Genomic DNA, 16,372 nt, shown 5'->3' on the forward strand with positions numbered 1-16,372 from the left:
TCATTAAGCAGCAGAAGGTGTACTTTGCCATCACAATAATGAGCAGAAAGTCCACTGGGGTGGGATTATTTTAAAGTGCTCCAGTTACATTTAAGGTCAATCGTCTCTCTGGGTTAACTAGTGGTGTCATAAATCTTGGCAGTGGGGCTGATATCAGTGCAGCTTCCTTGTAGGGGCAGGTTTCTGACCCACTGCCCTAGTCTGGAATCTACTTATTCTTCCAGTGAATAAGAAAAGTGTTGTAGAGATTGCATTACAAATGATCTTAGAGCTAAAAATTCAGTTTTAAATAACAAAATATCTACAATTTCTGTGCTTAATCCATAAGTGGCCATTTCCAGTCTTGAGCCTTCACATCAGTGGTATTCATGTATTGATTTGACAAATCTGTTATGCCTTCTCCACTTAGCTGAAGAATGTCGAGATATTTTTTTTATTTTCACTTATAAAACTTGCCAGCTACAATGCACCAGACCACCAGGTATTTTTAATCAAGTTATACAAGATGTTTTACAGACATGTCCCCTGCCCAGAAACACCACCCTCATTCAGTATGTTAATGACCTGTGGTGGGCTTCTCCTACTGCTGAAATCTGCCTTCAGGCCACGGAGTTAGTTTTGAGACATCTTCATCAACATGGTTTTAAGGTCAGTATGGCTAAATTGTAAGTTGCCAGGAAACGTGTCTTTCCTGGGCTGTGTTATTTCCGCAGGAACACCCAGTATTTACTCTAGTCACAAACAGAGCATCCTAACAAAGCCAAACTGCAGCATGTGAAGAGACTTGACTGGCTGCAGTCGCACCTACATTCCGGGTATATTGATCGCACAGAACCTTTGAGGGACCTGGTGAAGATACGAGGTATTGAATAATGTTTTGATTTGGATTCAGGAAACGGAGGAAGTGTTTTTCCTACTTAAACAAAGTTTAGCATTTGCATCTGAATTGACTCTCCCTGACGACTTTTTACTGTTTTCTGTTGATGTTTCTGTAACAAAACTACCAGTAAATGGAGTTTTGTTTCAGGAAAAAGGGGGAAGAGAAGGGGGTTATTGTAAATATCAGTAATGTTAAATAACATAAAATGTCTGATTAACTATTACATATATCGGTGCATAGGTTTTCTGACAAGATGAAGATGGACAATGGAACCCACTTTAAGAATCGGGACCTGCATTGAGTGGTGTCCAGTTTAAGACTCAAATATAGGTTTGGTATGATGTTTCATCCCCAGTTACAGGGGAAGGTGAAAATGATTAATTAGAATCTGAAAAAACAATTGGCTAAGATCTGTGAACAGACTAAATTAACATGGGGTAAAGTTCTGATGTTTTGTTTCTTGCTGGGATGTCAAATTGGAGTGTTCAGTTAATTTCACTACAGGATACATTCTCTATGACTGGAAGGAGTTTTTCGAGGAGTTTTTTATTACATTTTGTTATGCCTTCACACCATGGTTAAATCCAAAGTGAACTTTGAACAATATGTGACATGGGGAAAGAATCAAAAAGGTATTTCACATTCACAGCCACCAAGGATCCGCCTTCACGGCAGGGTGCCTGCTGTGAACCCAGACCACTCCGACGCACAAAAGGTCAGAGCACTTCTGGCGGGTTTGCGAGCCACCCCTGCAAGCTACAGAGATCCAGTGTCTTCACATCTTTTGCTTGAGACAGCTGGAGGAGAGTGGGCCCGAAAAGACCCACAAGCCAGCACAGTGGAGAGATCCCTGATCGTGACTGCAACCGGGTCAGAGGACGCGGCAGAGCCTCGGGCTAGGTCTCCGATCTCGACCACGTTTCGGCTAGCTCATAGCCGCATGGCCGCATGTCTGCTGCTGCTACCCTTTTTGGCAGCGGGCTAAGAACCAACGTTTTGCTTTTTTCATTTTTTCTTCCTTGGATGGCCAATTTGGACCGAACTCAGACAAGGCACCAACAGTTTGGGCAGAGAGACCAAAGGGAAAGGTTACATGGTCATTTGGAAATGTTTGTGTAATGCGTCCACATGGTTGTTTTAAACACAAAGAGCTATGATAGAATTGTGATACCCTGTCATTGCCGATGTGATTTGAGTGTGTTTTTATGGTTATAACAAACATTATCTCCACAAGGGTTTCCTACATTGATGGGATATTAATGTTTATGTTATCCGGCCCACTCATTATGACTAAAATAAAGGCAGAAGTTTTTAAAGTTAGCGCCGAAAATCCACTAGCCAAAATGTTATTAGCTTCCGATTTCCAGTTAGTCAAGTACGGTTGTTACAAGCATTAAGCTTATTCGTTTAACTCCGCTATCGTTCAATAGTGCTATGAGCCTTTTTACCACATTAATATAGAATATTAATGTCGATTTAAAGGCGTTTTGTTTAACTTTAGGAGTAACCGATTTAAGCAACGGATTGCTGCAGCAACCCCGAGAGCCCGGAGGTATAATCACATTGATAAATCAAGCGCTCCTAAAGCAAACGATTTTACTGAGCAAATCATTCTTTAAAATGTCGTTTCCTCAAATAATGTTTTGTGTAACTCGGTATTTGCATTGTGAATGGGTTGAAACACCAAATGTTGTTCTGAATTAGTGAACTTAGACTTTATTGTCATTTTGTATGCAAAGAGTGCATACAGAACGAAATTTCATTTACATACAGTTTAAGAATTTCAGTGAATTGCAGTGGATTCCAAAATAAAGTAACTTTGCAGGATAATAAAGTAACTTAGCAGGAAAATAAAGTAACTTTTCGGGATAATAAAATAACTTTGCAGGATAAATGAAGTAACTTTGCAGGATATAGAGTAACTTTGCAGGATAGTAAAGTAACTTTGCATGATAAAATAGTGAAGCTAATTTAACCTCAATTCACATTCTTTAAGATGAACTTTGGTTCTTTAACTCAAACTAAATGTTATTTCATCAAATAATGTTTTGTTTACTCAGGATTTGCATTGTGAATGGGTTGAAATATATGCAAAATGTTGTTCTAAATTAGCTAAGCTAATTTAGCTCTATTCCATGTTCTTTAAATCAGATCTGCAGTGAACCAGGATTCACTGTATAATTGTGATAATGATCAACCACTTTTGTTTTGTCTTTTGTGTTCTTTTGCATGTAAATAGTTCCTTAGCTTAGCTTTCTTTTTATCTTCATTTTACTTAGTAGTTTAGTTAAGTTTCACTAGCCTGGTAGAGAGGATTTATTGATTGAAATACAGTGTTAATTCAGAAAAACAGCATTATATAGTGATGTTCTCTGGATGTTCATTTTATTTCTGTTATTTAATTTTTGAACTTGAAGAGAAGTTGTCACTCCTTTATTCTATGTGTGCAGAGTTTGCTGTTAAAAGATTGCTAGTGCTCAAATTCATCCCTTTCAACCATTGTCTTGATATCAGCTTAAGAGCTGATGTTCACCAGACAATACTTAACAGAAAGAGTTATTTATGAAACATTAAATAACTTTAAACAGTGTGTAATTGCACAACAATTTTTAATTCTATTTATTATTATTATTTGTACCTCAGTTTGATCTGTTTACTTTTGTTAAAAATGTGCTTTATAAATAAAATAGAAACTTTACAAGCGTTGAACTTTTCATTTATGGTGTTTCCGTGACAAGTCCGTGTTTTTTCCCCTCTGATCAGGGTAGGTGTGAAGCAGTTTGTGTGTTTTTGCACAACCTTAATGTGGTACTGAACAGCTTAAAAGCAGCAGAGCAGAATGAGGCGTCGCAGTTCGAGGCTGCTGCAGGATTTTATTCGTGTTGTATAACCAGACATTGATTATGAGCTCAAGGTTGCAACCTTCACTGGAATGGAACAGGGTTTGAAAATGTTTTTTTGCTTTTATGGCACAATCTGGTCTTATGGTTCCTAACTGTGTTTTACCAGAAGCCCTCGTTTTTTAAGATTTGATTGCATTAATAGAAATGAACATTTCTCAGGTGTCACATTTCACCCTAAGTGCCTACATTGATATCGGCCTGTTTAAGTACATTGTTTTCCTTTTCCTCATGTGTGTTTATATCGTTATCATATCTTGTAACGTGCTGCTGATCGTGGTGATCTGTGTGAACAGGAGCTTACATGAACCTATGTACATGTTTCTGTGCAGCCTGTTTGTGAATGAACTGTATGGCAGCACAGGTCTGTTGCCCTTCCTGCTGGTCCAGATCCTCTCTGATGTTCACACAGTTTCTGTTCCTCTCTGCTTCCTGCAGATCTTCTGCCTCTTCATGTATGGAAACGTGGAGTTTTACAACTTGGCTGCCATGTCTTATGACAGATATCTGGCCATCTGTCATCCTCTGCATTATAACACACAGATGCAGATGAACACAGTTATCAGGCTGGTTGTGTTATCATGGTTTCTTCCTCTGCTGAACATAATTGTGATGATTTCCCTGAATGCCTCCTCCAGGTTGTGTGGGAACATTATTGACAAAGTTTACTGCATCAATTACAATGTCACGAAGTTGGTGTGCAGCGGTGCAGCAGCCAGCAACATCTATGGACTGGTCTACACTTTCACTGTTGTCATCGGTCTTGCTGCATTGATCGTCTACACATACATAAGGATCCTTAAGGTGTGTTTTTCAGGATCCGAACAAACCCGGCATAAAGCCGTCAGCACCTGCACACCTCACCTGGCCTCCCTGCTGAACTTCTCCTTTGGCTGCTTTTTTGAAATACTGCAGAGCAGGTTTGACATGAGCAGTGTTCCCGGGGTTCTGCGTATCATTTTATCATTATACTTTGTCACCTGTCAGCCACTTTTTAACCCAGTTGTGTATGGACTGAAACTTAAAAAGATATATTTGATGTGTAAAATTCTCTGCTTTGGTCAGAAATAACCGCATATTTTAACGCTTTTATGAAAAATTCATCAGTAATGCTCATCTTACCGTGCATTTTACTTGCTTCTAAATAAACGTTTCAGCAACTTGTTCTTGAATTTTACAGATCACTGGGAGAAAGTCTTTACAAAATGCTGACATTCTACACATTATTGCGTTTTGTTTATTTGTTAAACTCTAGATCATAACATTTGAACGCATGACTAATTAAAACAGAATAAATGTAGTGTTTCTTTACTATGGTCTTCGGGGCCCAGTCATTCATGTTCAGGCTGCTTTTCTGCTCCAGCACACTAGATTAAAATAATTGAATTACCAAAGCAAACAAAGAAAAATGGATAAAAACCTCTTTGGACTTAAAGCAATATTAAAGTGTTGAAGTGCTTCTGATAGAGAATCCAAGGATGGAGATAAAGTTGAGGGTGATGGGAGGGAGGCCTTCCAACCTCAAATATTTGGAGCTCATTACCAAAGACAAATCATCCAAATACCAGAGGAAAAAGACAAAAAGCTGCTGGACAATACTAAGGGTTTAATGTAAAAAATACCAATAAAGATTTTACCATTACTTACTAACAAAACTATGTATCATTTTGCATCTTTTGAATAAAATGTAAAGCCAAATTGCTAAATAATAAAGTATTTATTTATTACAACAGGTCCTCCTTTGCTGAAAACGAGGAACTAAAAAGTAAGTCAAATTTTATTGAAATTAGTGTATTTGTCCTTAGTTAGACTAGGCAAATAGAATTATCTGCCAATGGAATGAGTAGTTTTACCCTTAAAATGAGATAATCAGAAATACTGCACTTGATATAAGATGATGGAGATGAGTTGTTCCTATTTTAAGTGCAACATCTAATCTCTAGACTGGATATTAATCACTGATATCTGCAACATAATTTTACTTATGTTGCAGATATCTTATCTTAAGTCAAACTTCTTAATAGTCACAGACTCACAGTGGCAATATGACTAGTTAAAACAATGTTATGGTTACAGATCTCTATAATGGTAATCCCGGATAATTAAACTTCTAGATTAAATATTAATATGGCATGCCATATGCTCAGCGGTACGACTACTGACGTCAGTTTCTCCAAATTATGTTACAAACACTTGTCAACCAATAGCGAAACGGATTCAGAATTCAATGCAAGACCATCTTTTAACCCTAGGCGGCACCAGACTGACGATATTAGACAAAAGCAGGATTTCAACAAATATGGTCTAATTTGTCAAAAAATAACAACCAGGGTATGCAGACAGTACTATAAGACAATCATCTTAACAGTTTATTTTCAAAAACAATTTGATTTGGGGGTGAACCCTTTAAACTTGCCTGCTCAAATCAAGGATGAAACACTTATTTCAAGAGAATTTTACTTACTTTTAGCTCTTTTGAGAGACACCTATCTCATCTCAGGAACAAACATTTTGGTTCAATTAAAACCTTTACAATCTAAATGCATAGCAGTACATAAAAATGTCATATGATTTATACAAAAGCCAGATTTAAAGAGGCCTGCTTTAAATCTTTTAAATAATTTCAACCTGATTTATCTCGTGAAAAAAGTGGTTATTTACAAAAACCTGACCCCAAACACCAATGCTGTGAAACCATGCTCCCTCCCTGCATAAATGGCTTTGCTCTATTAAAAGCAACAGTTGACACACAAGAAGTGACAAACAACAGGGACTAATGGCTTTCATCGGCACCACGATGAAACCCACCACATGATGCCAATATTTCAAATTGCGCTTTGAATTGCTTGTTTCCCAGAAATTTTTGTGGACATTGGAGGGCTTTGATATTTTCAAAGCAGTCAATCACAAGTAAGGATGAAGAGTTACAAGAATTTGCTGGAATTGACAAAACATTTTGCTTTTATGTCTACTCTACAAAAGAAAAAGAAAAAAAAACGGGTTAATCCTATATCACAAACAAGGAAACAGCCTGGAGAATATCAATTGATGCTGGATCCCATGGCTGATCCAGATGAATGGCTGTAGTGCCATGTGACTGTATGTAAACATTTTGAACTTTCTTGAATTGCATCGCAAGCCTGTGTGTGCACATCTACATGTACTAGCCAATGCCATCTTGTTTCTCCTCAATTTCTTTTCTTTGCATTTATTCAGGCTCCAGAGTGAGTACATTTTATAATCAGTCAAAAAACTTAACTTATATTACCATGGATCAATCCATCAATAGTTACATTTACATGGACACAGTACTTGGAATAATGGGCCAATAGGAATAAAATCAGAATCAGAATCAAGTTTAATCGCCAAGTAGGTTTGCACTTACAAGGAATTTGACTTAGTGTTGATGGTGTAGACAAAATAAAATAGATATATACAGTATATAGAGAAAGCTATACACGGTTGACTGTGCCTTAATATAACGCAGAAGGTCTGGAGATCAGATCAAAAATGCGGCATGTAAACAAGCAAATCGAAATATTGTTATCGGATTAAGCTTAGTCGGAATTAAATTGCATTTTGAATGAGAGGGTTAGTTTATGCTGATTCATAATCTGGTCAGTATGCTTCTAAACGCTTGTCAGGATCAAATTATTCCAAATGTGGAAAAGTGACATGAGTGCGCATGTGCAAACAACGTCACGTATAAACGTAACGGAAGCAAAGCTGTCGAAGCTCCCGATACAACCTTTCTATTTGAAACATTAAAAGAGCTCAGAATGATTATTTATTCAGTAATGATCTATACGCACAGCCTCAGAGGACTTTCAAGATGGCATACAGCTGTTATCAAATGTTTAAAATAGCAAACAAGTTCACTTTTTAACAATACACATACACCTTTAGAATGGATTCTACACAGTTTCTAAACAAGACCACTGAGCAGCGCCCGGATTACTGCAGATGCAGTCACAGTCTGTCTGCCCATCTCTTGCTCCATCCTACCATCACTCGTGAACAAGACACCAAGATACTTAAAATCCTTTGCTTCAGGTAGATACTGACCCCCACCCCAGAGGGGGCCATTCCACCTATTTCTGGTTGAGGACCATGGCCTCAGACTCAGTACCTGATCTTCACTGATTAAAACATGTGCAAACTAATTAGCATGTACAAAGCTGATATTCATACCAGGACCAAAACAAGTTGGGTGGTAGGGTTAGCTTTTAGCGTTAGAAAATCGCTTTGTGGGTTGTAAGTATTTACATTTGCATATCCCCCCCCCCCCCAGCAAGCGGAGGAGTGCCGAAACAGGCGGCCAGCGCGTTGCGCGGACCTGACGGCTCGCCCTCCCCAACACCGGGCGGAGGTCGCTTCAGGGACGCCCGCTTCCCTCCCTCCGCTGGCGGGGACGGAGAGGAGGGGAGGGCGCCCCCTCGTAGCTCTGCTTGAACAGCAGGATGCGCTCACGAAAACCTCACGACAGCCGACTGAATTTCAAACATGTTTGATTTTCACGATCGTCCGATTCCTGATCGGGAGGTAGTCGTGAGAAGCCAGTCCCCCCTCCTCCCCCCCTCTACGATCAAGCTGAAATTCGGCCCGATTCAAAAAATGCTCGCACGACTGAAGAATCGGCCCAAAAAGGGGAAAAACTCGTACAGTGTACGCCCGGCTTAACAGCTCCATCTTGGTTCCTGACCCAGCTCTCCTCTCTCACTCTAAATTACCATCATCCCCACACTTTGACACACACACAGATAATAAAGTTCCATTAATGCTTTACGACCATGTAAGCACACACTGAGACACTGAACTCTGATTAACCTTACATCGCTGCAAACACAGGCTGTAGACTGTACATGCCTTTCTTGAATAATAATTTTCTGATTAATAAAAACAGTCAAATTTATTGTTTTAAATAGTCCCTGTTTACAAACATCTTTATCTACAGGCCATGTTTGTCACAAATAAATCGCAATTATGGTTGACTTAGTGCGCATGACTTAGTGCGCATGACTTAGTGCGCATGACTTAGTGCACATGACTTAGTGCGCATGACTTAGTGCGCATGCGCAAAAGGCTGCATGCCGCAGTTACAATGCTCCATTTGCTTTTAACTTTTCTTACTTTTATCTTTTTTTGATTGCTCTTGTTTTCTCACGGTAACTCTGTGAAGCACTGCCCTATCCATCGGGGTCATTCTCATTGAGTTTCCACGGAGTTTTCATGCTTTTTTTTGGTGTGCTGTTTCTATCATGACGCGCTCACCAGGACATGCTTGCTTTGTTTAGACTGGAGCTGAGATCAGAGCGCTAATGCCGACCGGACCTGGAGATAAACCGACTGGAATTCCACCTGAAATCCAGAGGAAAACACGCTGTGGCTGCAAAGGGGGTTAAAGACGGCGAGGGGCTGGGGGGAGGATCAAGACGTGACGGGCTTATTGAAAGGAGAAGATTTAATTCAATTTGCATGTTATCTAAGCCATTACAAGGCCTTTGTTTGCCAATTGTATAAAGCTTGGTACTCCACATTACTCCAGACTTTTTGAATTGAGAAAGCTTCCTGGAGAGGAAGCGAAACGTCTTCAACTACGGAAAACAAGTCCAGTTGCTTTGTTTTTTACCTTTTTTTGGAATGCCCTCATCATCATGTCGGGAGACTTTAACCATGTCACCTTCAAGAAAGTTCTGCCGACCTTCAAACAGTATGTGAGCTGCCCTACCAGAGGTGAGAGGACCCTGGACCTGATGTATGCTAACATTAAAGATGCATACATCTCCACTTCTCTCCCCCCTCTGGGCAGGTCAGATCACAACCTGGTTCACCTCAAACCCTGTTATGTGCCACTAGTGAAGAGGAAGCCTACGACCACAAGGACAGTGAGGAGATGGTTGGATGAGGCTCATGAGGCACTGCAAGCCTGCTTTGAGGTGACTGACTGGTCCGCACTATGTGAGCCACACGGGGGAGACATCGATGAGCTAACAGAGTGCATCAAAGACTGCATCAACTTCTGTGTGGACTGCAATGTTCCAGCTCGGACTGTCACCTGTTACGCCAACAATAAACCATGGATCACCAAAGACATAAAGGCCATTCTGAATGAGAAGAAGAGGGCATTCAGAGATGGCAACCGTGAAGAGATGAGGAAAGTGCAGGGAGTACTCAAGTGTAAAATCAGGGAGCTTAAGATAAATACAGGAGGAAGCTGGAGAAGAAACTGCAGACAAACAACGTGAGGGATGTGTGGAGTGGGATGAGGGCCATCACAGGGTTCCAGAAGTCCACTGGCATGGGGTTGGAAAGCAGCGTGGACCAGCGTGGGCTTCCTATTAAATCAAGAATAGAATTTAAAATTCTCCTTCTAACGTATAAAGCCCTTAATAATCAAGCTCCATCATATATCAGAGCTCTGATTACCCCGTATGTTCCTAACAGAGTACTTCGCTCTCAGGCTGCAGGTCTGCTGGTGGTTCCTAGAGTCTCTAAAAGTAGAATGGGAGGCAGATCCTTTAGCTATCAGGCTCCTCTCCTGTGGAACCATCTCCCAGTTTTGGTCCGTGAGGCAGACACCCCGTCTACTTTTAAGACTAATCTTAAAACTTTCCTTTGTGACAAAGCTTCTAGTCAGAGTGGCTCATGTTACCCTGAGCCAGTGTTGTAGTACTCGAAAACGGTCTTGGTCTCGAGACCGGTCTTAAGACCATTTTTTGATAGTCTCGGTCTTGTCTCGGACTCGACCACATTTGGTCTCGGTCTTGTCTCGGTCTCGGACATTGAGGACTCGGTATTTTATTTCAAGACCGGTCAAGACCACAACTGTGAAAATAACGCTAAATCATCAGTATCAATTTCTTTAAGATCCTTCTTTTTATTGGATGCACTCCTGATTCAAATCCAAGCAATAACCCGTCTCATTGGTAAATGCATGTTGTTGTTTTTTTAACTGCTGTCGCCCCACCCCCTTTCACCTTGAGCGCGGACTGCAGCACTTCGATTGAAAGTTACAAGTGGTTGTCTGAGAAGGGGATAAGATGTCGGCCAAATCATCGGTTATAAAATTTGGCTATTTAAATCACAAACAATACATTTGTAAAGCAACATTGAGAAAAAAGCATACAGCGCAATGTAAGTTCTGCAGTGCTTCACTATCAGAGACGGTGGGGACTACGTCCAACTTTTATCGACACCTTGAAAGAAAGCACAAAGAAAGGTAAGCTGTGTGTAAAAGTGATATTAGGAAAGCTAGCAAGTTAACGTAAGCAATTTCCTCGGTATCAAAATTATTCTACCCGGCCATCACACAGTTCTTATTTCAATATTAGCTACACATATTAAGTTAGCTAAAGTTATATATGTATGCTTTATCTTTTAGGGTGAATGTTCTCCTTTCTTATCCGCTATTTGCCACCTAGCTTGATGCACAAGTTGTCACCTAGTAGTGTTTGTGAAAACATGTCGGACATTACTGATTTAATTTAAAGAAGTGTTGATTCGTGTTGTGCATGGACAACGCTGTTTCAATTACAGCTTTCCTGAACATGTCTCCGTATTTCTGTCGGCTTCATGAGTGGATTGCAGCACATAGGTGGAAGCAGAGCAAAAATAAAAGTCTGAATAGATAATCGTAATATATTTTGGTTCTTGTTCAATACTTCTCATGAAGGAGAAGACTGATGTGGAAGTCTCTACCTATGTTTAATAACCATAATAAGGTGACGTACGTAACCATGACAGAACAATGGTTCGTAATGGTTCTGTCAATAAGTCACCATGACAGAACGTAATGGTTCGTAATGGTTCTGTCAATAAGTAACCATGACAGAACATAATGGTTCGTAATGGTTCTGTCAATAAGTAACCATGACAGAACGTAATGGTTCGTAATGGTTACGTTCTGTAACGTAACCATGACAGAACATAATGGTTCTGTCAGCATGTGCTGGCTTGTGCTGGTGGGTAACCCCAATGTCTCCAAAGCCATCATATATAATTTATTAATGTGCCAAACCTGATATGCTTAACCTTAAATAAGTTGTATTTTCTTGCATTGGTCCTACAATTAACATTATTAAGGGAAGTAAGCAAATGCAGTTAACCTTGAGAGACTGAGTCGACTGGACATATAATAACATCCTGTTCCTAAGTTAGATTTTTTCTTTCTCATGAAAAACAATTATGAGACAGTGAATGAATTCATTCACTGTCTCATAATTATGAACTAAGGTCAATGTAAGTTACATTGACCTTAGGAGCTGGATATAGCTCCTGACATTGAAGATAAGACGTGGAGGTGATGCTCTGTTGTTTGGCTGTGGGAACTAGTCTATAGATATAAGCAGAGAGTGAAGAGACTAATATGCCTCACCTTATGAAAAATTATAAATTAGTTGCTTTGTATGGATATAGGCAAATTACTTTTAGAAACCACATTGTTATGTTGCCATTTACAATTTCAGGTCAATAAGTAACTTTTTACCAGTTCACTCTCTATGGTTCATACCATATCAGTCATTTAACTTACTTGTTTATCCATTTCAAAAATGTGATGGCCAAAATACCATTGATTTGCATTTTGTTTATCTACATGCGTTTCTAGTAACATTACATTACACATATTTGACATGTATTTGTAAAGTTCCTACTTATTTTTAAGGTTGTTTTCTTATGTAATTGATGTTCATATGATCAGATAAACTGATTTCTATGTCCTATTTATTAGGTTCCTGGAATACAAGGCAGGGCAACAGAGTGATGTCACACAGCCAACAATATCGTTATTTACACAGAAAGTGCAGCTCTACAGCCCACAATCGCCAAGGCAGCAAGCCATCAGTGAAGCCATTGTTCAAGATTTGATCATTGGATGTTGTCTGCCCCTCTCCCTCGTGGAAAATGGACACTTTAAACACTTTCTTGAAGTCCTGGACAGTAAATACACACCAATCTCTAGAAAAACAGTTTCTGAGAGACGAATTCCAGAATTGGTCAAAAAGTCAAGGAAACTGTCTTGGAGAAACTGAAGACCCAGTCGTCTGTGTCATTAACAACTGACCTTTGGTCTGATCGCAGGCTACGCTCCTTTCTTGGGGTGACTGCCCATGTGTGCTACAAATCTAAAGATTGCTATGCACTTGAATCCTACCTGCTGGACTGTAGGCGTTTTACAGGGAGGCATACTGGAGAGCACATTGCGTCTGCCTTTGAGGAGATCACTGAGGAATATGGTATTCGTGACAAAATTAGCTATATCATAACAGACAATGCACCCAATATGAAATGTGCTTTCAAAGTACACATGCCCCAGCAGCAATCTGATGACAGTGAGAGTGAAGAGGATAATTTAGATGACGAGCACTTGTGGGAGGACATTAATTCAGAGGAAGACATTGACTTACCATGGTCATCTGGTGAACGTCTTTCCTGCTTTGCACACTCTCTCCAGTTAGTTGTGCATGATGGTATGAAGGAGGTCAAGACCATTTCTCGCACCATAGCAAAAACGTCAAAGTTCGCAACCCTTTTACATAGCAGCTCACAATTTAAAGATAAGTTTGAGGCTGCATTTGGCACCAATAAAAGTGTTCCAGCTGCAAATACAACTCGTTGGAACAGTACATTTAAACAAGTACAGGCCCTTACAACTCTAGAACACAAATCACTCAGTGAAATGTGCAACAAAGACTATGAGGATGTCGTGTTCAGTGCGCGGGAGTGGAACCAGCTAAAGGAGCTATGTATAGTTCTTTCTCCATTTGCTGAAGCAACAGAGCTGACCCAAGGGGAAAGATCAGTGACTATTAGTATGGTGGTTCCAACTGTACTGGACTTGAACACACACCTCCTCAAGATGGAGGAGACCCGAATGCAGTGCCGGCCGTTGGTCAGAGCCCTCCAGCAGTCTCTGGTGAAAAGATTTTCTGGAATCTTTACAAAAACAAACATGGCCAAAGACAGTGGAAGAGAGGAACCTTTTAACCATGATGTGTACTTCTTTGCTGCCATGCTGGATCCACAGTTTGGCTTAAGCTGGGTGGATTTAGATGTTACCAACGGAGGTAATGCAGCATCGGTGAAGAAGTTCAGAGATGAACTTAAGAAGACACTGACAGGTTGGTATGCATTTTTCTTTGCTGAAAAAAAAGTCTTATTTGCAAAATTATAAATCTTAAAATGTCTTAAATTCGTAGCACATAAAGCCTTAAATCATAAAGTGGAATTTATAGTCTTCTTTTCATCAGTTTACTTTTGTCATAAACATTATTTTGTACACTCAAAGTTCTTGAAAACTAACACAGTCATTGTGTTTGTATTTTTCAGACACATTGATCTTTGGGGTGGAGAACATGGAGAGTACAGATGACAAGTGCTCAGAAGCCATGAATGTGGATCCAACCAGTCATTCGCCACCAGCCAAATGCCCTCGACTTCTGTCACGCTACAAGGCACATAAGAAGCACAGCTCCTCTGTCCAGAATTCAAGTATTGCAACACAATTAAACAGATACTTTAATGATATAAGAGACTGTGACAGTGACAATGCTCTTGCCTTCTGGGGAGAAAACCAGTCCAAATATCCTCAACTGCACAATTTGGCTTTGAAAGTGCTATCCGTCCCTGCCTCCTCTGCACCAGTGGAAAGGGTTTTTAGTCGAGGAGGCATTGTAATGAGACCCCATCGTGCACGTTTAGGTGCAAAAATGCTGCAGTCTCTAATCTTTCTGAAGTGCAATGAAACCTTACTTTAAACTAATTTTATGTATCACCTACTTTATTTCAACCACTGTTCAACTACATGGTTATCCTTGTTCTCGAGTTTTGCCATTGACGTTTTCTAAAGCTTTGGCGTATTATGAAACTGCTTCCAGTTGTATAATTTTATTTTTGAAACGCATGCAGTTGGGCCTCTAAATGTCAGATTTCTTTATTATGTATGTTATGTATAAGTTGCTACATCCATTCAACAGCAGAGTTAAAGATGCAGTATGTAACTTTGTTAAAACAAAAAAATATCTTTGTAAAAGTTATATAGTTTTTTTTATATATTTATGTCACTATGTTGTGTCAGTATGTTATGAGACCGACAAGCTGTGAAAATATTGAGCTCCTCTGCCTTTTCTCCATGTTCCCAGTGCTAACTGGAGAAATACACTGCTTGGTCAAAAACAAACCATCTGATCCAGCAAAAGGGTCTTAGAACTGATAAAAGTCAGTCATGTTTTTGTGCACGTATTTCAATGGGGTTTGTATTTCTGCAGATGGCAGTAGTCGCTCAGGGAGGAAGTGAAGGAGATCAATCTTTTTTTCAACAAATTATCTGTCTCATAACATATTGTCACAACTTAGTGATAGATATAGATTTATTTAAGAAAAGTTATATAATGTTTCTATAATCTGTATACGAGAGAGAAACGAGAGAAATGATTGGCATTTTTTCAGTTTTACATATTTGCACATGGTTTTGAAATAGCACATTTAAAAACAACATAAATGTATGTACTGTTCATGAAAGGCAGAGAAAATACTATTTTGATCGACTTTGATTGTTTGAAATTCTGTGATTACAACATAGAAGTACTAAATAAAGATGTTTATGTTTATTCCAGTTCTCTGTGTAAAATATCTAGGTGTTTTTACGTGAATGTGGGTCTTTTAGATCAATTTTAGTGATTTTGATCATGTTTCACATTTTATTGTCACATACTGGCGCTGGTCTTGGTCTTGACTCGGTCTCGACTTCCCTCGGTCTTGGTCTTGACTTGGTATCGGACCCTAAAAGTCTTGGTCTTGTCTCGGTCTCGATACACTCTGGTCTTGGTCTTGTCTTGGTCTCGGGTTAGGTGGTCTTGAACACAACACGGCCTGAGCTACCTCTATAGTTATGCTGCTATAGGCTTAGGCTGCTGGAGGACATCAGGGTCTATTCCTCTCTCTCTGCTGAGTTCTCCTACTGCTCTCCAATCTGCATTGTTTGTTGCAGCAAAGCCATCAACAATGCAGACGACTCTCCCTGTGGCTCTACGCTTCTCCAGGAGTGAATGCTGCTTGTCAAGACTTTGATACAATCAACTGGTTCCCTTATACAGGAATTGTTTTTGACCAATCTGAATAATCTGCTTGAATTTGATTTTGTAAAGTGCCTTGTGATGACATGTTTCATGAATTGGCGCTATATAAATAAAATTGAATTGAATTGAATCTTTTGGAAGTTTTGATCATACCTCCCGAACTAGTGATAGTAGCACAGGAGCTAGGATTTAACCCTGTAATCGATGGGTTGCCGGTTTGATCCCCTGCTTCAACCATCTCAGTTGTAGTGTCTTTAGCCAAGACATCGATGGCCCAGTAAAAAAAATGTCCAATTTTTATTTTTTTAAACTTTGCTTCTGTGGTAGATAAACAGTCATTGTTTCACAGTTACCAGACCATCTCATCCCATCAGGCCACACTAGATAGTTTTTTCATTCATTGCACCTTGCTGTTGACCTGACATCTTACATTGGCTCTGTATTACAGTGTGGTGGGTTGCTTGATGGGCTTAACAAGTTGTTACCATGATCTCAGCATCTAACCTTCATTCCCATGG

The 16,372-nt window shown here is 39.7% G+C and overlaps 1 protein-coding gene and 1 long non-coding RNA gene across 2 annotated transcripts; both read left to right on the plus strand.

The window, feature by feature from the left end:
- The first annotated feature begins 3,749 nt into the window (after nucleotides 1-3,749).
- Nucleotides 3,750-4,954, plus strand: LOC105921646 (olfactory receptor 49-like). The gene has a single exon (XM_012857502.3). It carries the CDS (start codon nucleotides 3,928-3,930, stop codon nucleotides 4,849-4,851), a length of 924 nt encoding a protein of 307 aa, XP_012712956.2. The 5' UTR covers nucleotides 3,750-3,927; the 3' UTR covers nucleotides 4,852-4,954.
- Nucleotides 4,955-13,304: 8,350 nt separating this feature from the next.
- Nucleotides 13,305-15,386, plus strand: LOC118560519. The gene is made up of 2 exons (XR_004929416.1): nucleotides 13,305-13,898; nucleotides 14,107-15,386. It is a non-coding gene; the product is annotated as an uncharacterized LOC118560519 (long non-coding RNA).
- The last annotated feature ends 986 nt before the right edge of the window (nucleotides 15,387-16,372 follow it).

Source organism: Fundulus heteroclitus, unplaced genomic scaffold (genome assembly GCF_011125445.2).
Source record: "Fundulus heteroclitus isolate FHET01 unplaced genomic scaffold, MU-UCD_Fhet_4.1 scaffold_44, whole genome shotgun sequence".
Lineage (NCBI taxonomy): Eukaryota > Metazoa > Chordata > Actinopteri > Cyprinodontiformes > Fundulidae > Fundulus > Fundulus heteroclitus.